Source organism: Sphaeramia orbicularis, chromosome 12 (assembly GCF_902148855.1).
Source record: "Sphaeramia orbicularis chromosome 12, fSphaOr1.1, whole genome shotgun sequence".
Lineage (NCBI taxonomy): Eukaryota > Metazoa > Chordata > Actinopteri > Kurtiformes > Apogonidae > Sphaeramia > Sphaeramia orbicularis.
Genome location: NC_043968.1, coordinates 62,629,940 through 62,654,679, shown reverse-complemented (window position 1 = coordinate 62,654,679; position 24,740 = coordinate 62,629,940). Strand labels below are relative to the sequence as shown.

The 24,740-nt window shown below is 36.3% G+C and overlaps 1 protein-coding gene across 3 annotated transcripts in view; it reads left to right on the top strand.

Moving 5' to 3' along the window:
• Nucleotides 1-24,740, top strand: part of cntfr (ciliary neurotrophic factor receptor) — a 392,344-nt gene that overhangs the window by 299,832 nt on the left and 67,772 nt on the right. For all 3 annotated transcript variants that reach the window (XM_030150153.1, XM_030150151.1, XM_030150152.1), the window contains one exon: nucleotides 23,012-23,129. In XM_030150153.1, coding sequence (XP_030006013.1) covers nucleotides 23,012-23,129 — 118 coding nt within the window. The remainder of the gene's footprint in view (nucleotides 1-23,011; nucleotides 23,130-24,740) is intronic.

The window sequence follows — 24,740 nt, the reverse complement described above, 5'->3', positions numbered from 1 at the left end:
CAGCTCCACTGCCTCGATTTACCTTTCGTCTTTTGCCTGCTCTTGCCTTCAGGAGTGGAAACTTAGGGACATACCCTCTCAAGGACGTGGGGAATTGAGTTTTATGATTGCTCCCCCTTTACTTTAAAGTCTTCACAGAGGCTCATGTTGCAGCATATAAGATGGGATGGATCCTTTATTCTTTAGGCTGTCATTTCCCCACTGAGGCTTGTTCTTGACGAGCAATAAATCACATCGGTGATGCACAGCGACTGGGTCATTCTGCTCTGAGCTAAAGTGAATTAAACAACTGAGGCAGGAAAAGGTCACATCAAAATTTGGCATCCGTTTGTACGCTGTGCGATGTTTATTTTCTGAATTGTAATGACTTTACAGCATCTCCGTGACTGCATAGTAATGTATCGATTCTCAATTTGGAATGGGAATCGATAGGATTTTCTCAGAACTGGTGCCAGTATTAACTCGTAGAAACCCGAACAACCACCTGTGACACAAACCATCAACTGATCTAAACTGTTTAACACCTGTTGATCCACTAATCCTATCAGTACATCTAAATAATTGGTGTAAAATGCAGTTTATCATCTTTTCATGATCATCAGATATGACCCATTTGGATGTTCAGAGGCTCCGTAGTGAACGTGGAAACACTGTCATCTTCTACAACATTGATTCATCAATAAAACCCATGGAGTTGGATCAATGACAGTGGATGGACACACTTATTTTTACGTTCAGTTAGCAATATCTTTACTAAAAAAATCTTGTTTTCTTCATTTTTCTCTGTTTTCATGTACTTTGAATTTACTCTGAGTTTTCATGAACATCTATATGATCTGTGAAATAAATATAGGAAAATACATGATTTATACCAAAAAATGCAAAATAAGAGGATAATATTATTTTTTTAAAATTAATCAGTGATAAGTCAGTTATTAAAGGTAGAAACAGAGAAAAAAATCATTTGGGAAGTGCCACAAAAATAGCACTGGGTCTGGATTCTGCTTATCAGTCTTACATGTTATCATTCCACTAATTGGTTCCTCTTTACAATGTGAATCATATAAAACCAATTTTGGAATCAGTTCTCAGCCTAAGCCAGTTCTTGATGTTATTTGGTAGAATCATTCCAATCCTTTTTTTTCAGTGCCGCATAGGCTTTACTTGGGACCTCCAAAATATATTGATTGAGTAATCTTATCATGTTGAACTTTTCCTTGGAGGCTGTATAGTGTTATAGTCTGTGAATATGACTGTCCAGTCTCAGAATCAGTATTAAATAAGACTTAATGTGATGTTTGACTAAAGTCTGCCTTCAGTTCCATGTTTTAGTCTGAAAGTGATGACATGTAGCCTCATATTTAACCCTTAAAGGTTTCAGTGCATTTAAATAATTGCAGCAAAATGCAGTTTGTCAGTTTTTATTAGGAGCATCAGTTGTGTCTTATTTTGATCTTCAAAGGTTCCATAATGTAGCTGGAAACACCAGCATCTTCTGCAACATTGATTCACCAATAAAACCCATGTAGTTTGACAAACAGTGGATGGAGACACTGGTTTTTTGTTCAGTTATTGCTGAGAAGTTACTTTTTCTCCAGTTTTCTCTGTTTTGATACAATAACCTTGGAATTTACTGAGCTTTACTGCATGGTCTGTAAATCAATTATTGGAAAATACCTGATTTTTATTGAAAAATGCAAAATGCAGAGGGTGATAAGGTGGTAAATTACTTGTGAAAGGTTACATATAGATGAACTTTCACTTGGAAGTCACCACGGAAATAGCTGTAAGTCTTTAATTGTAAAACTAAAGTTCCCATGTGAAACTCAGAGGTGGAGGTGATTAAATATACAGCAAATATAGAGCAATGAATGTAATTTGCACACACACACTAAAGACAAAGATCCTCCTCACAGAGAAACACACATACTGTTAAACATTATGACAGGGGGTATCAACAAGTTTATAGAAATGAGCAAATAATAAAAACTGTTTGAAGGAACAAAAGAGGGACTGAGTTCACACAGTGGAACATCTGCCACCAGTGGGAATATTTGAAAAAACACTATTATTATTATTATTAATGGGGTATGCGAGGCTGCATGTAAACATGAATATTAGTGGAAAATTCACTTTCATGAGTTGAGTAAACAGCAGGAATTTTCAGAATAACTGCAGAAATCAGAATATTTCATGCATGTGAACATAGTCAATGAAACATGTCCATGGGAGAAAACAGAGGAAGGAATAATTAAATTGTTGTGTAGAGCAGCAAACCTGATTGGACTGACAAAACTCTAAATCAGGGGCAGCATGAATGATAAACAGAACATAGAAGAAGGTGTGTAGCAGTTTGACTTCCATGACAAGCCCAATCAGGACTCAGGGTTATCTCCTCACCCCCTGCTAGGTCAAATCTAATGCTGTAGGGCACACTAACAGCTTATATTTATCTGAGACGTTTCTTCCACCATAGACATAAGCTGCTTCCCTGTAAAAAAACAGCCTGATGAACGTTGTTAGAGTTCCGCTCCTGAAGGCCATAAACCCATCTAAGACCGTTCAGCGCAGATTGATGCATTATGATTAGGGTCTTTTTCATCCAGTTTGACATCACCATACAATTGCTTTCAGATTTCGCCCGGGATGCTGCCGTTGACAGGTATTTCTTCCAGTTCCGACATTTCCCAGTGAAATGATATATATGTATAAAACTTTTTTTCTTTTCTTTTTAAACGGATATTGTAATTTTTAAACCATTCCTCTAGGGGCAGTTTTGCAATCATCTGACGATGCCAAAAGCTAAGATGTTCCATCACTGACAAAGCGCCTGGAGTAGATCAGGCTGTACACAGCTGGAGTGTGGAGAACCAGATTGAAACCATGTACTTTAAAGTCACTGTGCAAACATTCCTATAGTATTAGATATTTACAGTATTTACAATCGAAACACTCTTAAACTAACCATAAAATGCACAGAACTACTTACACAGGTGTTTTGTTGTTGTCTTGCTTGTATATACGGTGTGCTCTTTTCTGCTTTATGCTTTCTGGCAGTGGCAGTAGCTGTCTATTTGGCCTTTCTCTATCAGTATGAATGTGTATCTAAAGGTTTCAGACTGTGCAGAATGAGCCTTTGTGCCTCCACAGTAATGTGACACCTTTCATAACTCCATAAAGAGAACACGGTGTATGTAAAAGGACAGCACAGTGTGCTCGCTGCACAAAGCAGCTGGCTGAATTCACAATGATGGCCTGAAGCTTTACAGGCCAGACACTTTTGATTTCTCTCTGTCTCTTTGTCTGCCTGTCTGTCTGTCTGTCTACCTTTGGATCTGACAGCTAAATTTAAAGGAGTCCGCTGACGTTTAGGGATTCGTGTGCTACCTGCCTGTCTCATCTCTCCTCATCGCTGAGTGATGGCAGTTAGCTGTTTGCGCATCTGGCCGACTGACACCTCTGATTGGCCAATCCCTGCCTGTCACTCATTTTACCGTCATGGACACCACTGCTAAGAGGCAATTGTCGCCGCAGTGACAGAGCCTTGGGCTGTTATGGCCACGGTGACATAGAGCTTTACCTCTTAGTGAGTACAGACATCTCAACCTTCAACGCACTCAAATTTCAATTTTGCACGGTAAAATGCTACCCACTGCTTCGTAGCACTGACAGGATTTTCAGTGATAGAATGGCAATTTCTACTTTCATTAGTGAGCTGGCCTAAGGCTGACCTCAATTGCTTTCCTCTCCATTTTTTTTGCTCTTAATCTACAACTTTCTCAAAGTGTCTTGTCTGACATCAGTGTGATGTACCCTTCACTTTATTTCAGTAAAAGTAGGTAAGTGTGACTGAGCCTTTCACTAAGACACTAAAGAATCCAATAAAGGATAAGTAGAAAAAAAATCTAGGTAATAAATTGAAATAATTTTATTAATTACATTACTGGTCAGGGTGAAAAATGCCTTAATCTGAAAAACTGAAATTACAGCTTCTTTAGGAGACAGAGTACAGCCTATTAGTTGTTATTGCTGTGGTGTTGCTTTACTTTATTTTACAATTACTTTACTCTTTAACCCTCGAAGGCCTAAACGCCCACAGGCGATCCTGATACTGATAGTGATCAAAAATGTTTCATAACTTTTGAATCATAAATCTTGCCGATACATTTAAATAATTCAAATAAAATGCTGTTTCTGAGCTTTTCCTCAGCCGTTATTGGATGTTCAGAGACACTGCAGTGAATGTGTGGAAACACTGTCAAATAACAGTGGTTGCTTTTATGTTCTGTTAATGATATATACTGTATATATATCTATATCTATCTATCTATCTAGATAGATAGATTGATAGATATAGGTAGGTAGGTAGGTAGGTAGGTAGGTAGGTAGATAGATAGATAGATAGATAGATAGATAGATAGATAGATAGATAGATAGATAGATAGATAGATAGATAGATAGATAGATAGATAGATAGATAGATAGATAGATAGATAGATAGATGAAAAAGTCACTTTTTGTTAAATTTTTTCTCTCTAACCTTTGAGCTTTTATGAAACATCTACATGACCAGTAAATTAAATATAGGACAATATATGATTTCCACTGAAAAAAAAAAAAACAACAACTAAATGCAGAGGTGATAAAATCACATAGGAAAGATTAAATATAGAGAAAATTTCATTTGGAAGTTAAAAAAAAAAAAATAGTTTAAGGGTTAATAAATAGTCCATGTTGCTGTTTGTGGTTATTGTTGCTCACATTGCACATACATGGCAGATAGAGTTTGTGAAGACAAGAGAAAATAGTGAATTGACCCAAAAACTGATAAAAACTTTGGGTTTTTTTGTTTGTTTGTTTTTTGTTTTGTTTTGTCAGGCAATTCACCCCACAGACACAAAGTAATGATCGATATGGTCAGATATGAGAGTGGGGGTAGAGCAGAGGAAAATAACTGTCTGCTCTCTGCTGTCCGTCGCAAAAGTAAACAATGAGAGCTACTGATATTCTACTTTTCAAGTGTCACCATGTGTTGTTTACAGTGCGACTCAGTTCTGGACTCACTTCCCTGTTAGTCAAAGTGTCTGACCTGCTCCACAGTCCACGGCAAATGCAATTAAACCTCAACATGACCTTATTCAGAAGCACCAAGACACCATTCTGTCCTTCGAAAGTGAAAAGACCAGACTTTGCAATTGCTTACATTTCCAAAAAAAAAAAAAGTTATTTTACTGTTTATGTTTGTCTGCGGCGGCGGAAATAGCTTTTCTTGTGCGGAGACTAAGAATAATTGAATGCAAGTGTGGAGAAAGGCCCAGTCATGTGAGGCTACAGCTTGAAAAGTTAAAATCCCAGTTTTACTAAGAAGATTACTTTAAAATGAACAAATCACTCATGAGTGGCACTTTGTTTCCCAACTTTCCTGGCAATCTCCTTTGCGCTGTCAAAATAAATAATATTGAAATACGGTAAGAATGAAGTCGTGTGAATGGAATGCCTGGACACTCATAAGATTCTGGATTCGTGCTACTGGTTCCTGCAAGAGGTCCCAAGAAAGTTAAGCACACAAAGGACCAAATCCCCAACTAGTAGTGTAGGCTTCCAGGTGTGTTTTTTACTTTCTTTTTGGCTTCATGGCTCTTTCCACCTGCATTAGCTTTTTTATACTATTGCTAGAAATAGCATAAAATGAGTGGAAACTGGACAGGACATTGAGACAAAGAGGAAGAAGAGAAAAGAGGTCAATGAACAGTGGGCAGGAATTCGCTCTCCTGCTAAGACGTAATTGTAGTATTTGTCTTGTGTCTCAACAAACAAAAAGTCCCATACCATATGGAGAAAATTGCTATTATGTTTTGTGTTAAACTAATAAACAATGAAAATGAATGTAATGGTTTTTTTGCAAAGAAATAGATGTGCAGGGTGTAAAGTTTTAGTCCATTCAGGGGTGATTTTACAGACTGAATATGTGGGAATTCAACAACATATGGGACTATATTCGCTGATATTTTCTGAAATTTCAGCATGTGAGACAGGGGTGTCGAACTCATTTTAGTTCAGGGGCCATATTCAACCCATTATGACCTCAAAAGGGCCAGATCAGTAAAATAACAGTGAAAAAAGTGAAATTACATTAAGGAAGCAGTTACATATGAATAACATAATAATTTCTTAAGAAAAATAAGTGCAGTTTTAACAATATTTTGCCTCAGTTTATTATTTAGACGTGCATTACAACTTACAGATCACAGCGGATCAACAAATACACAAAACATTTAGTAACAGACAGAATATTGGTGGAATTACTCGTACTTCTCTTTAGACATTTCATGTTGTTCATATTTGTTCAAGTTATTTAAATTTTTGGTGAAAGGATAGTTTGTAAATGCAAAAAAAACAATATGGAATTTTACTTTTTACACTAAAAAAAGGAGAAAAATTGGAGATATCATTAAATATAGGTTATTATGATAGTATTTTACTGGTCTGATCCACATTAGATCACATTGGTCTGAATTTGGAACTTGAACTGAAAAAGATTTTGACACCACTGATTGTTATTATGTTTATTTTTTATTTATTTATTTATTTATTTATTTATTTATTTATTTATTTATTTATTTATTTATTTATTTTCATAAATTGATCCCATGGGCTGGATTGGACCCTTTGGCGGGCTGGTTTTTGGCCCACGGGCCACATGTTTGACACCTGTGATGTAAGTTGTCACTTTATGACAGTAGCACATATTTATATGTTGTGTTAAATTAATGATTTTTTTTTTGTAAGTTTGTGTAATTAAATGTGTGCTCATTCACACATAATATAAGACCTTTAATTATTTTTATGACTTTTTCTTTAACCTTTCCTAGTTGATTCATCACTATTCATTATATTATTATCGTCAGCATTTTTTAGTGAAAATCAAGTGTTTTTCCTATATTTACTTGACTGACCATGTAGATTTCATAAAAGCTTAGAGTAAGTTCAAAGTTTATTATATGTAGTGACTTTTTCAACAAAATTATATCATTAACTGAAAAAAGTGTCTACACCCACGGTCATGGGTTTTACTGGTGAATTAATGTTGTAGAAGATGACAGTGTTTCCACGGTAACTATGGAGCCTATGAACATCTGAATGGGTCATATCTGATGACCATGAAAAGATGACAAACTGCATTTTACACCAATTATTGACAGAATTAGTGGATCAAAAGTTATTAATCATTTTCAATCAGTAGACACTTTTAGTCGGTGGTAGATGTTTCAGTCTTAAAACGTTAAAATACTTGACTTAACCCTTTACAGGGCACTCATATAAATACTCTGAAATTCACCATTCCAACCTTAGTGTGTTATTGGAGGACAAAACAAGACTTTATTACGTTTGTGAAATTTCTCCAAAATTTGTATTGTCATGTAGAAAATCAAGCTCACTGAAGTTACCATATTTGGTTCCTTGCCCATATGTGGCAAATAAAGAAAGAAAGAAGCTTATATAAAAACCCAAGAAAAACACATGTAATGGGAAAGGAACATGTATTTTAGAACATTAGACCAATATAAATGCTGATCCAGACACCTATCTTTGAACCCTTTGAACATCATTCCTTACATTAGTACCATTACTTCATGGTACCTAACAAAGCAGGTACATGCAGAGGTGGACCTTACAGACCCTGTAGACCACATTGGACCTGAGATTGTTGACTCACTGTCCTCACTTGAACTGTTCCTGTCACTGTCTTAGAATGTGTGTGGAAATTACTAAAAATAGTCACTTGCCCGATAAAGGGTAAATTCTTTTTCACCACATATGTACTGTTATTGATCCAAACTTGTGTTTTGAACTACATCGATGGCCTTGTTCACAAACTGTGGCTTAAACTGTGTTTCTTCTTTGGATCCAAACCTGTTTTTCTCTCCCCTGGCGAGGAAACATCTAATTTCGTTCACATTCTTACCTTTATTGGATTACAGTGATCTTCTCTTTACAAATACACTGAAGGTTGGATTCGGTCCACTGTTGTTCTGTATGTTTTATTGCTGACCGTAGAATCCATTCTGTTGTAAAGTCTCCTTAGCTGTATGTCTGCAGACTCTCATGTTGCTTGGCTTTTATTTATAAACCTCACATTGTACTGTTTCAGTCTTATCTTTGTACAAACTATACAGGTGGAAGAATGGTCTGTGATTTCAGAATATCCCAAAATGGTTCCCAGAGGTAGAACACAGTTACTTCTTTTGATACGCTGCTTTTATTTCCAGGAATAATTCACAGAAGGACCAGAAATTCTTTCTTGTTGGGAAAAAATAATACTCTAAGCCCATATTTATGACTTCAATTTCTTTATTGTATATAATACCTATGTATTGTATTTACAACCCCGATTCCAAAAATACTTGGACACCAAAATCAAATGTTTTATCTTAAAATGGTCCTTTTTCTCAGCTCAAATGTTTTAGATGATTTCTATGTCCTATTGTGGATTAAACATGGGTTTATGAGATTTCCAAATCATGGCATTCTACTTTTTTAATGGAGCATCCTAACTTTTTCCATTTTAATTCTGTGAAAATCATTTGAAAACGGTTTCTAAGTGACAAAATATGTAATCACTAATGGATTTCATGGTATGCATCACCCTGAGAACATAAAGGCCATTGTGTATTGTATATTATTATTGCTGGTTAGTCTTGAAATATGAGTTATAGAATTTTTTTTCTTATTGATATTTACATAAAGAAAGAATACTGTAGTTCTAAGCTATAGCAGCTAGTATAAGTGATCTTGCAAAGGATTTTATTGGGTTTTATAGTGACGACGATTTTGCGGGAAGCGCTTGAAATGAGGGTCGTGTTTATATGTGTGAAACTGCTCCAGAATCTTGTTTTATTCCCTGTGAAGAATCAGCTGTTCTTCGCCCGAGCTTTGAGTAGAATTTGTGATGTCAGGTGGCTAAGTGAGTGTGTGAGACGGAGAGGCGAAGAGACAGTGCCGACGCCGGGTAATTTAAGTGTCCAGGTGGAATGGCCGTCTTCCTGTGTCTGACCTGCAGAGGTGCAGAGGTCAGCGCAAACCTTTCAACATCTCCTTCCCCTTTGAGTTCCCTTTTACAGCAATACTTCTGGGTTATTACAAAATGGATCTAATTGTTGAAGCTTTTTGACTCTATTTTTTCTTGGTTTGTAATTTTATTATCATATATTTACTCCCCCATATAATTGCAAAAGTCTAACATGTAGTGAAAAATATAGGTTTTTGGGAGAAAACTTTTAAAATAAACCCATATTTTCCATATTTATTTATGTTTACAGATCAACTTTTGACCTATTGGTCTCTACACACCTTCTGTTTTCAGCTTCTATATAAAAAGGCTTTAACATTGTTGAAACCTGCATGGAAGTGTGACTGCTTGCATCCATTGCCCCACTGCAGCAGTTAATCATGTCACCGTGTTTTGAGGTCATAGCGAGGACTTAAATTGCATTTCTTCACTGATTGCAAACATCGATAATAAAGCTGCTTGCAAAATATCCCCTAGGAGCAATGAAAAAGACATACTGAGCTATAATTAGATGTTTTGTTATGCATGTGCTATGCATGTGTAGGTTTTCTTTTGGCGTATTTCTTTCATTATACCTTCTTCTTTATGACCACAGACACTTCAGTTTTTCCATTTGCTGCCGGTCACCCCACACACACACACACACACACACATGCACACACACACATGCACACACACACATGCACACACACTCTCTCTCTTATCAACTCCTGATGGTCTCATAAGGTATTTATCCTCCTTTCATTCATTCATCTCTTACACACGGCTGTTTCCAATTGGCCCGCAGACATTCCTGGAATGCCAAAGCATCATTGTTTCAGGCAGTGTGTGTGTGTGTGTGTGTGTGTGTGTGTGTGTGTGTGTGTGTGCGTGTCCTATTCACTTTCTTATGCAGTGACAGTGGAGGGAGTGAGTGGAAGGCAAAGAAAAGCAATGCAAAGTAGAGCTAAGAGACTGCTTGCAGTGTATGTGCACGTGTAACAGTATTTCTTCATTAGCTGATGAACTGATTGCATAAATAGAAAGGAAGTTTGTCATTGGGTTTCTGCGTAATCAAACAAACCCACACATGAACTCTCTATAGAGTTTATTATACCTCTGTTTCCTATTACGTTGTTTTTCACATAACTTGATATTTAATTTTAAGATCCCGTAGCTACTAAGCTTGCAAGCTTCCAAGAATCCTAATATACAACAGTACATTATAGTCAGAAGAGCATTAAACCAAAGTGCAGAAAAAATACAGAGACGAGGAAGAAAAGACATGCATGTTAAGGGATTAAAATGACTATTTTTATGCTGTTTGCTTTGACTTCTCAAAGAGATGCAGAAACGCACATGCATGCACAAACATACAGCTCACAGTCAACATTGCACTCATGCAAATAGACGCCCCAGGACAGATTTAGAGCTCTGGATTAAAAATATTACACCACAATTACATTACCGTTAGCCACGACAGCTGGTCTGGACCAAAAGGCACCAGAGCGTCTCCGTCTCCTTTTCAATGACTTTGTCCTACAGTTTTATTTACATTTCTCTTCCTCCCATGACACATGACTAAGCTAATCGAAAATGCAGCGAGCCAAGCAGTTTCAGGCAGCGTCAAGCAGAGACCAAAGTCATCAACCTAAACGGGTTGTGTCATTTGGAGCAGCACATCCTTCAAAAGGATCCAGTTCCTCCCAACGGGATACCTTATATGAAAAGATGGATTTTAAGCTTAATGAGATATGCCTGGACTGAAAAAGACACACATGACGTGCTTCCATCAATGCATTTTGAATTATTTTGTCAGGAGATGGTTGATAGAAAACTCAATTTTGCAGAAGAGTTTGCTCGCTTGAGGTGTTTCTTTATGTCCTGCAGGAAAAGAAGAAACTATCAAAACTGCATTAAAGTCACTTAACTGCATTAAAGTTCAAACATTTTTTTTACCCTTTGTTACTTCTTCGAGGTTTCTGACTATTGGTTTTTGCAAATGTGCACAATTCACTTTATTTTTTGGGAGGTTTTAATGGTTTGACTCACATTCGTTTGACATTTATATGGAAACATGGCACAAAATTTTGCACACACACAAAAAATGGGTTCACTTGAGGTGGTTTATGCTTCCTTCAAAATAGACTTGCTACACCTCATCAAAGAGGGAAACACCTTTTTCAGGATAGATTTGGATGTATAAAATACTGAACGCACATGACTGATTGGCTGTTTCTGCTTCTAGAATAGAATAAGAAACTGTTAATGCTCAACACAGTTTTTATCCTTTGTTTCTTCTTCTTTGAGGTTTCTTACTGTAACTGTTTTTTTTTGTTGTTTTTTTTAATTTACTTGTTCTTCTTTGTTTAACCTGTGGCCTACACCGCCACCTACTGACGACGCAGCTTACTTTATTCACTGTTCAAACCTGTTGATCAAAACATGCATAACTCACTTTGTTATTTTTTGTGCCGTTTCAATGGTTTGATTCATTTATATGGAAACATGGCAACAAACAGGCTAAGATTGATGGGTGGATAGATGGATTAGTTTGGCCTTTAGAGACCCTTGGTTGGTGATTTTGACTTTACCCTGCGAACAATGTGGTTTGTCCAAAAAGACTTTAATATAAATTGATGTTCTGACCCAAGAAATTAGAAATTAGATTGGAAATGTAGTTTTTGTAGATGCCAGATTAAACCATTTGAACATTGTAAACTATGTTTATTAAGGGAGAAAAAGACTGAATGGAGAAATTGCAATAAGGGAAGAAAAGACATTCATCTTTGTTGTCATAGCAAGAGAATCCACTCACCAACACACAAACACCAAAAGACATGAATGCACACACGCACACACATAGGGATGCAAGTGGAAACACACAAAGCAACAGGGAGGCGACTAACACAACCAAATAGCAATTACTACAGCGTCGGCAGCCTAGCAACCGGGCCACTGGATGTCATTGTCCCTCATCACATTTCAGTGGGAGCGTGTGTGTTTGTGCGCGCCCTCCTGTGACAAAGATCCTCTTTTGCGAGACCCAGAATTTTTGTGTGACAGGTTTAGAATAGTGGGACAGAAGAAGAAAAAGTTTGGCTTAGGGGACGGGAGAAAGAAAGAAGTAGAATGAGCTGTTGGTGAGCTTTTATCAATTTATTTAGATCAAAGTGGTGCGAAGAAAAATGGACACGACCCTCCGCGTCTAACTACACTGTAACTTTAATCATGTAATGTAATGGCTTTAAAATGGAAGTTCTACACAGGAAATGATAGGAGGAAAAATGGGAGACGCTAAAACCAGTTTTTCTTTCTTCATTCTTTTGATATAAAAAGAACTTAAAAAAATTTTTTTCACCCAGTATTTGGTGGTGAAAAAAATACATTTTCTCCATTGTAATGTGACTTTGAGTGACTCCAAAAATCCATCATATTAAACCATTACTGATTGTTGAAGATGAGTGATATGTTTCCATCTTTTATAGTGCATAAGACGTTTGTTTATGAGATTTGCAAATCATGGAATCCTCCTGTTTTTTTAATGCAGCATCCTAACTTTTTGCATTTTGATTCTGTGAAAATCATGTGAAAAAGGTCTCCAAGTGAAAAAATGTCGAATAATTTTTGGATTTCATTGTATGCATAAATACCCTTGTGTATTGTATATTATTCCTGCTAGTCATGAAATATGAGGTATAGAATGTTTTGTCTTATCGATATTCACATATTATTTCAATTCACTCAGTATTTAGTGGTGAAAACACATTTTGTCCATTGTAATGCAACTTTGAGTGACTACAAAAATCCATCATATTAAACCATTACTGATTGTTGAAGTTTAGTGATGTGTGTGTGTGTGTGTGTGTGTGTGTGTGTGTGTGTGTGTGTGTGTGAATATCCAACACAATTATCAGAAGAAAACACCCCCAATGTGGTCATTTAAACATTCCAGAGCCAACACTATGATTTATATCTGCATTTCCTCCAGAACTTGAAGTCTGAAATGATATGGTTGCTTGATGGGTTAGGATTAGGGAAAGATACCAGCACTGGGTTTAAGAATTTTCTGTATGTAAGCAGTGGGCGGAGTTATTTTGATGTCACCTATTTTTTGGACTGCTCGTTTGAAACCAGGAGTTTGCAGTTTGGCTGTTGCTGGAGTTGGAAGTGACCGTATTTGGACAAAAAAGATGGGGCTGGGGAAATGTAACGGATGATGGGTGAACAAATACTAAATGCTGGAAAGTGCAAATTAAGACCAGTTTCCGTTAACTGATTTGGAACAAATAAATTAAGCTCTTGTTGTCAGAGGGTGGCAGTATAGGCTATGTTATACATGTCTGTAATAAACAGAGTAGAGGAAGTAGGGTTGATGAAAAGGAAAGTGTCAGCAGTCAAAAACATCAAATAAGAAGACACCAACCAATAATTTATAGATGGATTTATAGATGCATAAAATAAAGGGTACAAGAACATGTCCCAGAAAAAATACTACTTATCTACTTATTTACTTACTTATGTTGTGTAGTTCAGTGGAAGTACAGTCGTGGAAAAAAATCTTAGACCATCAAATGTCATGAAAAACAGTGGTTATGCAATCAAGTACTAACTACTGTGTGTATCATGTGACTAAAACAGACAGAAAAGAAAACATGGAATCCCTAAAAGCACTGTTTTTGTCAGTACAATGCCATAGCTATTGATGTAAGAACTTAAGTGATTTTGGTTATTATCAAGAAAACATGGGAAATGTTTAGATATCAGCTCTGAAATTAAACTCTTATGAGCTATTTTTGTTGTTATCATTATATTTGCCAAACAAATGTACCTTTAGTTGTACCAGACATTAAAATGAACAAGAAATTGAAGAAAACAAGTGGTGGTCTAATAATTTTTTCCACAACTGTATATGGCAGCCAGGCTTTTTATCGAGCCATCATCTAGTGGCTGTCACTGGTATTACACATCACGATACTTCCATATTGGGTTCACTTTTGAGATATCGTCTTATGCTTCAAAAAGTCTGTGAGGGTATGGCAAAAAATTGATGGACCATGTATTTAATAATCCAGTTTGAAGCAAAAAACAAACCCTTCAACTTCAGCCTCCAGCTCACTCTATCCAAGAAAAGACAAAGATGTTTTGCTGGAGCACTATATCAAGATGTTGTTCTGACATATTTTTACAGCGTAGATGTACATATTCAAGGTTTGAAGAAATGTTCAAGACACCGATATTTCCTAGTGACTCAGGTGAATATCAGCTCTTTTAATCTTTTCAATCCGTTCTAGTGGACTGAACACTAACTGCTGTTTCTATTTTCAGTCATTAAATTAAACCCTGAATAATTATTATGTGTGGTATATCCCACCTGGAATATTTTTCGCCTTACTTTGAAGTACTAAAATTCCTTTACCTTTCATTTCACTATAAATTGCCACATCAAAAAGCAGAGTAAAATGTGACAGGAAAGAAAAAGAAAAAGTCTGTGAGTGAAATCAGAGAGTAAAAGGTCTGCCAAACAAAACCAGGACTTGGATTTATTTCCCTGCTTTGTGTTGCAAATATAAGTTTCCGAATGCGGTTTTAATATAGTCTTTGTTGATGTTTCATAATGATCAAACAAGCAGGACACATGGTGGGACTCGACTAATAAACAGATTGTCTAAATGCATCTCATTCACGACGGTCTCATTTGCATGTATGAGCTGCAGACTATAGCTGAGCCTGTGACCTATTACCATTTAAAAGTAACATCTCCAACCATTTGTGCAGGTTTGTGCACATCCGGGTCGGTGTTTCATGACTCAACAAAGAGGATCCTCAAAGTCATTGTCAGTTTTTTGCAATTCAAACCGGATGATGAAAGTGCATTGATTCAATAACATTTATTCATGAGCAGCGTCCTGGCTCAGGTGATACCTCCCAGGGCGCTACACACAAAAGAACATAACCCACACTGTCATTTTCATTTGTATCATTGTTTTATTCACTTTAATATTCATTCTCTCTTTGTTGTCTGTTTCCTCTACAGGTGCATTCTTCTTATCTTTGTTTTGGAAACCTGAAACAAACCTGCCTCTCTATCATTCATTAGATGCATACATAGTATTTGATGTGTGTTATAGCAAATTAGCAGGGGCTATCGTGCATATAATTGTATGAGATTTGCATCTTTTTTACACGTGCTTGTAACATGTTTTCCGTCGTATCTGCAAATAATGTGGCAGGGTGAAGCATCATTATTTTATTTCTGAGCAGCGTTTTTCCACTCGACTTGTTGGAGCGATGCATTTTTTTCTCCTTAATATGCTTTTCACCGTCATAGAATTTGATCAAACCTTCCAAGATATATATATATATATATATATATATATATATATATATATATATATATATATATATATATATAAAAAACAGCATTTTATATTCATACAAACAGTTTGCCTTGAAATGAAGATCGCATCTGCTGAACAATGCGTCTCATTTCTTGTAAGCTACTCTACAGTCACCAGTTCAAAGTTCACTGAAGTTGTTTTCTCAGAGAATGTTGTGATTTATAGTTCAGGTTTGTACAGATAGTGCACTTTGACTGCCTATATGTTTAAATGTTAAGTGTGGATATCTGAAAGGACAAGTGAGGTTGGCTCAGCTTGTGTTTGCGTCTGAGTATTCATCCGTCGGCGTGTAATAAGTACATTTTCTCTGAAACTGTCGAGAATTTAATAATACTGTACAAGAAGTATGTGTGGGAAGCAGTCATTTCAGTTTTGAACAAATGGTTTGTTGAAGTTCGCATTGGATATTACACATTCATTTCAACTTCTCTGGGCAATTTTTTTAAAAAAAAAGATAAAAAAAGATGAAGAATCAGTTGCAAAGTTGTTTTCCTATATGTTATTGACAGATTTACTGAGCCAGTTTCTCCAAATGAATGAGTATCAGTGTGATGTGTGATATGTGATATCTGTGATGGGTCTTGTCTTTTCTAGTCTTTTATTTTTCATTGTTTCTGGCTCTTCTTCCATCTCCTGTCATTTATCTTTAAACAGTACTTTAAGTGTGTCATCCCACTCATATTATTACTGACAGTACTCGTACGCAGTAGAAAGTTGTACACTGTGAATATCTGGACTTTAACCTCACATACTGTTACTGCTGTCAGTGTATGGTCCAGCCAAATATTGACAGCCTATGAATCCTACAAGTATAAATTCTGAGCCTCCAATCCATTAAAAAATGTGTAAATAGCCAATAATAGAATAGAATAGTACAGAACAGATCTTTATTTTATCCGTAGGAGTTTGTCACAAAACATGCACCACACACTGATATTTGTGTTCTGCCATTAACCCATCGCTAGATCATGCATTGCATTCGCTGCATGCTGGGGACGGTGTGTGTGTGTGTGCGGGGGGGGGGGGGGTTGCCTTGCTCAGGGTAACATGGGTAACATCAGCCAACAACTCTCCGTCAGTCCAGGGAATTGAACTGGCGACCCTTCGGTCACAAGCTAACTCTCCAGCCATCTAGGCCATGGCTAGCCCCACTTATTCAGAGCAAAACAGTTTTTTTTTTCACGATTTATGAAACTTATTTCACCCTTCATAAGGCACTCAGAAATACTCTGAAATTCAAAATTTATTACTTTTGTGAAATTTTTCCAATTTTTTATTGCCATGTAGAAAATCAAGGTCAATGATGTTACCATATTTGGTTCCTAACCCATAAATAGCACAAAAAAAAAAAAAAAAAAAAAAAAAAATATATATATATATATATATATATATATATATATATATATATATATATATATATATATATATATATATATACACACATACATACATATATCCAACAAGTAAATATAAAAAATGCAAAAACACACGTGAAAGGAACATGTATTTTAGAACATTAGAACATCACTTTTAGAACTGGTGTTGATCCAGACTCCTGTCCACATCCACATTCTCCCTTTGAACATCATTCCTTACATTAGTACCTTTACTTCCTGGTACCTAACAAAGCAGGTACACTCACTGTTCACGCAGAGGTGGACCTTACAGACCCTGTAGACCACATTGAACGTGAGATTGTTGGCTGACTGTCCTCACTGGAACTGTTGACGTCACTGTCTTGGAATGTGTGCAGAAATTACCAAAAATAGTCACTTGCTTGATAAAGGGTTAAAGAGAAAAAATATGTCTTATCACTCTGAATAATGTCCTATTTGTCATAAAACAACAATAAAACATTTATCATTTCTTAATGCAGACGAGAAACAAAAGGCCAGTTCATTCACAAAGAAGTGCAGCTCTTAAACAAAAAAAGTATTAATAACAAAATGAAAGTATTTCACTGTAAGTAAAAGTTGTGTTCTGTAAAAATTACAATTTAATTGTTGTGTAGATGTAGTGGAGCAGAAGAATAAAACATTTTCAGTCACTTTTGGTCAGTTTTTAATTTGTTTTAACACTTTGACAAGTTTATGGACATAGTGGTGATATTGCTTTTACAAGTACACTTTAAGGACCATAAAACCACATGCCCTCCTGTGAAACTTGAACTCTATTTCAGATTCAGTCAAATTTAATGCATAACAGTTTCAGTGTACAAAAACTTGCAGAATCTTGTACAAGGTTTATATTTTTTATGAAACACTGAAATCTACCTGTCAAATGTCAAAACCTGTCAAATTGCTAGATAACTGTAATTAACGGAGACTATTTCCTTGTTGAAAAAGGCTGTATATTTAGTATTCTTTAATAAAAACACATTCTTGTTCTTTCTTATGCAGTGCTTCACAACATTCTTTGCCAAAGAAAAAGACTTTTCTATCAGAATTCACCTCAAACAAACCAAGGCCTAAAAACCTGATGTTCAACAAGTAGCTTCAACATTGAGAAAAGTTTCCTACATCAGTTTAGATTCTTTCTACATTGTTTAACATTTACAACACACAAAAAAAAAACCCCTGACAGTTCCATTCCCTCAGAGTCACGTAGCTTTGGAGGTTCAGGTCACGTTTGTTTTACTTCAGTCCCTGTAGAGAAACCAGGCTAAAACTTCCTCCTCAGGTGCCTCGGCAGTGGGTTGACTGACACCTCTCTCGCCAGGTAAAATGAACCAAATTACACCCCTGAGGTCAAACAAAACCTCCCGGAAAAACACTTCTGCTTCCCCCTCTTCACATATCAGTGAAGGATGAGCTCTTCTCTTTGTGTCTTTTAACCTTTTGTCTAATGACAGTGACTTCAAGTTCTTAATAAACCCCTTTTGATTGATTGTGGCAAATTTTACAAAGTCTCCCTCCATGTGGGAATAAGGGTTTGTGCTTCCACGTCCTTCCTGACAATTAATTTGTCTGTGAGTATGTTTGTGTTCAATATTGTGACTTTGACTGAGGCTTTCAGATGAGGAGCCAATTGATTTCGATGGCCCCTATTAGTCTCTGTGATTAATTGAGTGTGATTGGATGTCGTCGGTGGCACCTCATCATTGAGGTTATTGACGGGTGGGCTAATTAGTTCCCATGGTGCCCGCTTAAACACAGCTAAATGTGTGTGACAGTGAAATGACCCCAAAGAAGCCGACCAAGGCCAGATCCTGCGTGTGTGTGTGCGCGCGCGTGTGTGTGTGCGCGTGTGTGTGTAAGCCCTTGAAAACACACCGAAAAGGCCTTTAACAAAGATGTTTCAGTATTACAAAAACATCTCTAATGAGCCATCAGAATGCAAGGACTAAGAAATCTCAAATGAATGCCAACTTTTTTTGTTTTTTTTTTATGTTGGCTGAAAATGTGGAGAAAAAAATCTGCCTGCAAGAACAAAACAGAGAAACAGATCTAATAGTAGTGGTGGAGCATCAGCAAGTTACCAAGGCCTTCTATTCAGGCCCGGAGAATCAGAATCACTGACTTACATTTACCCCTTATTTTTTAACATTTGTTCCATGAAAGTGTATTAAATGGTTCCCAGTAAAGTGTATTTTCTTTATTTGGTATGAGTTTTTTGTTTTGTTTTGTTTTGTTTTTTTTGGTTCTCTGCTTCCAGTTGTGTATGTGTATGTTAGAGCATTTGTCCAATCAGATTTCATCCATCATGTGTTGCTGGGTGAAAAATAATCTGATTTGGAATTAACCTGTTTATTTAACCAATCAGATTTTATGTTGGCCACACTGGGGCGATCTAGCTGGTGTACAGTAACATCTGCATTTTCACATCATTTGATTGGACGGTCAAAGAGCAACTAGTCAGAAGAAGCTCAGTATACAAACCACATCTGTGTAAGCTAAAATATATTGGTTTAGATTTAATGGCTGTTTTCAATCCACAATGGCTGAGAGAGGAGAAGAAATGGATTTGGTTGCAGAAAAATAAGCAGTAGTTTTAGTGACTATAATGTATTCCGTGAACATTTGTATGATTTGGTCATTTATTCAGTAAATATTGATGATTCGTGAGATGATGTAGGTGGTGCAGCTGTGGCTGTAGTGAAAGGAGACATGAGTTGGGTTCAGTTTGCTTTAATGACATTCCTTCTCTACATCAGAGGTACAACGTCCTACTATTTTGCATTTTTCTGTATAACACGGTAAAGCATTAATATTAAAAGGTGGATTAAGTCAGGTAGCACACCACTGAAGGCCTAGATGTGAAATATCTCCCTGTGATAAACATGAATAATGTCCTTATTGATGTGTTTAGAAACGCATTGACATTGTGTCTTTATGATCTGTGACTGTTACAAACTGATTAAGGTCATGGAAACCTATTGCTTCAGCAAATCTGATTCAATTACAGACAATAAGTTATACAACTGTTGGACTTGATTTTTATTATTGCATTATTTTATGACATTAAGACACTCCCTGCAGAAAATATGTCAAGTCACTTCTGTAAGTAATTGGATGGTGACACTATCACAGATGTTCCGAAATGAAGCAATGGACATGTGCTTGAAATGTGGACTTTTAGCTTTAATTCAAGGGGTTTTACAAAGTGCTTAAGAATTAGAACCATTTTCATCCTAGGCTGAAAAGCAAACTAAGATAGTTATAAATATGGTTGTTTTCAAGGAAAATCTTTTAAAAGCCTGGAAATCTTCACCTTCACCAGAAGGCTTTGCCAGGCCCTTAAAACCATTGTCTAAAAATATATTTAATTAGATTTATTTCATTTCATAGGTTTTCATTTGCAGCTGGCACCAAAATCATCTGTATATTTAATCCAATCCAATCACACTTTATTTGTAAAGCACTTTAAAAACACTGCAGTGGACCAAAGAATAATTAAAACCAAAATAGAGGAATAAAATACAGAATAGATTTAAAGACGTAGAAACTGTACAAAAAGAAAAAAGTACTATACAGAACAATAAATAAAACCCAGATAAAAGAATAAAATACAGGATAGATTAAAAAGCCATACAAGTAAAAACAACAAAATAAAGAAATACATAAAATAGATACATAAGAACAATAAACCACTACCAAATAAAAACAATAGAATAAAGATAGTACCTTCAAACATCTCACATCAACATCAAAAGCCAAGGAGAAAAAATGGGTTTTAAGAAGGGATTTAATGATTTATTAAATATTGTGTACTCTACAGCTAAATCTGGGAACAAAAAGCTGTTTCATATCTGCTTCTACCTGAATATGGTGACTTCTCTGAATCACTGTTCTGCGTAATAATTACCTCTCTGCTGGCCACACCCGGCTAGCTCTGTTCTACAAAAATATAAGGGCTATCGGTTTCCCCACAGGGGAGAGAAACCCTGCTCGACTGCACAGCTCATGCAGCTTTTCCCATGTCAGCATTGAATGGGTTTAGTGGCTCTTCAAAACGGGTTGATTCATCCCAATAGTTCAGCGTTGGTGTGAATTACTCGACTCTAACATAGCTCAGATGTATCTTTCGGTTATATATATATATTTCACATTTCGAAGAGACTATGGCTGTGATCTTAAACGTAATGAATAAATACATATATGGAAAGAGGGATGTAAAGAAATCAGGAGCCTCACTATACACATACTGTACGCTTCATGTAGAGGAGATAGGAGAAGGTTAAAAGTGTAAAAAGCTGTGGGGAGAAAGGGAGTGGTAGACAAGTCCTCGGTTGACTAGCTTTGAAGAAAAGACCCTAATCATGGAGGAGGGCAGAGCTGGCATAACATGACTTTTTTTTTTTTCTAGCCAAACCCTTTTATTCTTCTTTTGCTCTACAACTCCAATATCCTCCCTCTAACTCTGCTTTATTTCTCTTGCTTTTCTGCCCTTGAACTTCCACATTTTTTCTCCATCAACTTTCTCCAGATTGTTGGATTCATTACTTGACTTTGGTCACAAATACTGAATTACAGTGTTGACTGTACTGTCTAAAGATACTTCTGGTATTTTACAGTCCAAATACAGTACGTTTTTAAGGTTTTCCTGAGACAAGGCATAATACATAAGAGAAAACTGCTGCAAACTGAGTAAAAATATACAGTAACTTAGTTTGTGTCTCAGGGTATATTTTCTGTAGCTTATAAACAGAGTCCAGAGGAGGTGCAGAAGTCTGGTTTCCTCTCAGATCAGACCAGGAAAATTATAAGTTTTTGCCAAAAAGCGTTTGTGCACAGAAACTTTATCATAGCTATATGAACTGATGACCTTGAAAGAACAACTATCACATTTTTCTTATTAAAGAGAGGGTTTTAACCCCAAGTAAAGAAGGACAATAGCAAGAGAGGGATCATGAGTAATACTAAAAAAATATATATAAAAAATTAAATGGTGGGCTAACACAACTTTGGGGTTACACCAATAGCAATAGTTGGACATAAAATATCACCGTTTTACAGTGCAAACATGGTAGTTTTTTAAAATAATGTTCCCCTGAAACATAAGAGGAAACTTCTCAAAACTATGTATAAAAATCTAACATAGCAAATCTATCATGTCACAGGATATATTTTCTGCAGCCTGTAAACAGAGTCCAGAGGAGGTGTAAATGTCTGGTTTGCTCTCAGATCAGACCAGGAAAGTTATGATTTTTTTAGCCTAAAAGTGTTTGTGCACTGAAACTGTATCATATCTGTGTAAGCTGATGAAGTTGAATCAAGTTTTTGTTATTAAAGAGAGGGTTTTAACCTCAAGTAAAGGACAACAGCAAGAGATGAACTATGGGTAATATATATTTTTAAAAAAAGAAGAATGGTGAGCTATATCAACACAAATAGTAGGATCTTAATGATTAATTGTATCAATTTACCATGTGGACACAGTATTTTTTTTTTCTTTTTAACTCATTTAATGTTTTCCTGAGGAAACACAGGAGAAAACTGCAGCAAACAGTGACTAAACATATTAGCAGATATAAACATGCAGAATGACTCACAGTGACTGACAACTGAATCGAATAGTGTTAAGCCTGCCCTGACATTTGACTAAAGCCTGATCTTCCACCTTTAGGTTTATCTGAGCTTAAAGTTTATACAAAATCCAACTGATGGTGAGAAACCCTAAAAGAAGCTTTTTCTGTACGATGCAGGGTTAGGTATTTTTAATTACTTCTCTTTCTCAAATCCACTTTTAATTTAGTTGTGTGATAATGATAATAATAAAAAAAAAAGTTTAATAAATGTATGAAAAAAGACAGGCAATCACAATGAAACAAATTAAAATCATATCTAATGAAATATTGCCAGGGACAGCCTGTAATTTAGAACAAGTTGTTGTGACGGTTTTTTTAATGAAATATTTGATTATGAATAAATTATTGAATAAGGAAATGAACTGCTTTGCATTTGAGTAATTTAATCTGTGCTACTTTAATATGTGTTTCTCTCTTGTATGAGTTTGTGTTGTGTCTCTACATACAGAGCCTGTTGTTTTATTTTTGCCCTATTTTGTTGATTTTCGTCAGAATTTAACCGTCTCTCCCGTGTTTGTGTTTGTTTTTCTGCAGTTCCCCCTCAAGAACTTGCCATCACCTGTCGATCCAACACCTACCCCAAAGGTTTCTACTGCACTTGGCAGCAGCTTCACCCGACGTTCATCCCCACAACATTTGAAGTCGATGTGCAGTAAGTACATTTGCTTGTGTATGTTTTTCCCCATGTGCAGTGGCGGCACCAAAAGGGGGCATAGAGGGGCAAATGCCCCCCCCAGTTACAACTTTTGCCCCCCCAGTTGCCCCCCCCACCCAGATTTGGGCAAATCTTTGGGAAAATTTGGGCAACGAAGAAATATGAAAAATCCGTCAATGAAAGCGTACATAACGCATTTTGATACACTTATAATACAACCAGGTAGACAGTAACCCCCACCCCCCCACCCCCACCCCATGCACGCATCTATAGAAGGTTCTCTCAAAGGCCAGCTGGTCACTGTCCAAAGCCCCACTAGAGAAATATGTGAAAGTAGATTGTACCTATTAAATAATCATAACAGAAAGTCTGAGTTGTACATGCTGTAGTTTTTAACAAATACCTTGAATACATTAAGTGTTACCTGATTTTACCTAAAATTGTCCTCTATATAAAGTGTAACGGATAGGCTATACATTACATATATATATATATTACAGCCGCTAAAGCGCAAAGTGTTAATTTTGTGCTATGCGTGACATTTTTTGGTCCGCCCCCCCCGACATTTTCTTTGCCCTCCAGTTGCCCCCCCACTTTTAAAACCCTGGTGCCGCCACTGCCCATGTGAGTTTTGAGTGTTTTTTTTTCGCTTAGCGGTTGATAGGCCATGAGCTATTGTGAAGGCATTGTGTCCATCGTCGTTGTCATTAGCAATGTCTTTTAACATCTTCTCCAACTAAACTACTGGTTGGATTCATTTCCCATTTTATATAGGTTCCTTGAGACAGTGTACTGTACTTATAATGGGCCATTTTTTGATGGTTTATAACATGGAAATGGTTAGAGATATCAATATAGTTACTATTGAGCACTGACTGGAAGTTATATGGACTTTCATTTGGGTCCATGACCTTTGACCTCGAGTGACCTTGAAGGATCAAACTCAAGATCACTAATATAATGATTTCAACAATCTAAACTATTGATCAGATTCATTTATTTATTTATTTATTTTTTAATGTAACTTCTCTGGGACAATGTCTACAAAGTTTGTCCAATTTTGCCCATTTTTGAGAAATGTTGATTTTTGAGGAATTTTTGAAATATTAAAAATTGTCCTTCACTTATATTGGGCCATATTTTGATGGCTTATAACATGGAAATGGTTACAGATATCCAAATAGTTACTACTTACCACTGAGAGCAAGTCATATGTGGACTTTCATTTAATTAGTTGAGTTCTCCTCCAGTGAAAGTTCCACCCACTTCTATTGGGAGATTGATCTCCTGCATTAAGACCACAGGACTCTAACATAGTGCCAGAACCTGATAACATTGCAAATTCAAGTTGTCATTGATTCTTGATAGAACATGCTGGTGCGATACAGGGACACTGGTCTTATTCCAAGTGTCCTTTTGCTCAAGAAAAATTGGTATACAATGGACAGAATTGTTACAAGGCAACCTTAATGATCACACATTGGCAGAAATTCACCAAAAGAAAATACTAATGATGATGATGTCTGTTAAAAGTAGTATTATACAATAAAATGAGCTGTTAGATCTTAGTGTTCATCACACTGACAGCTGAGTAAAACAGAACCTCGC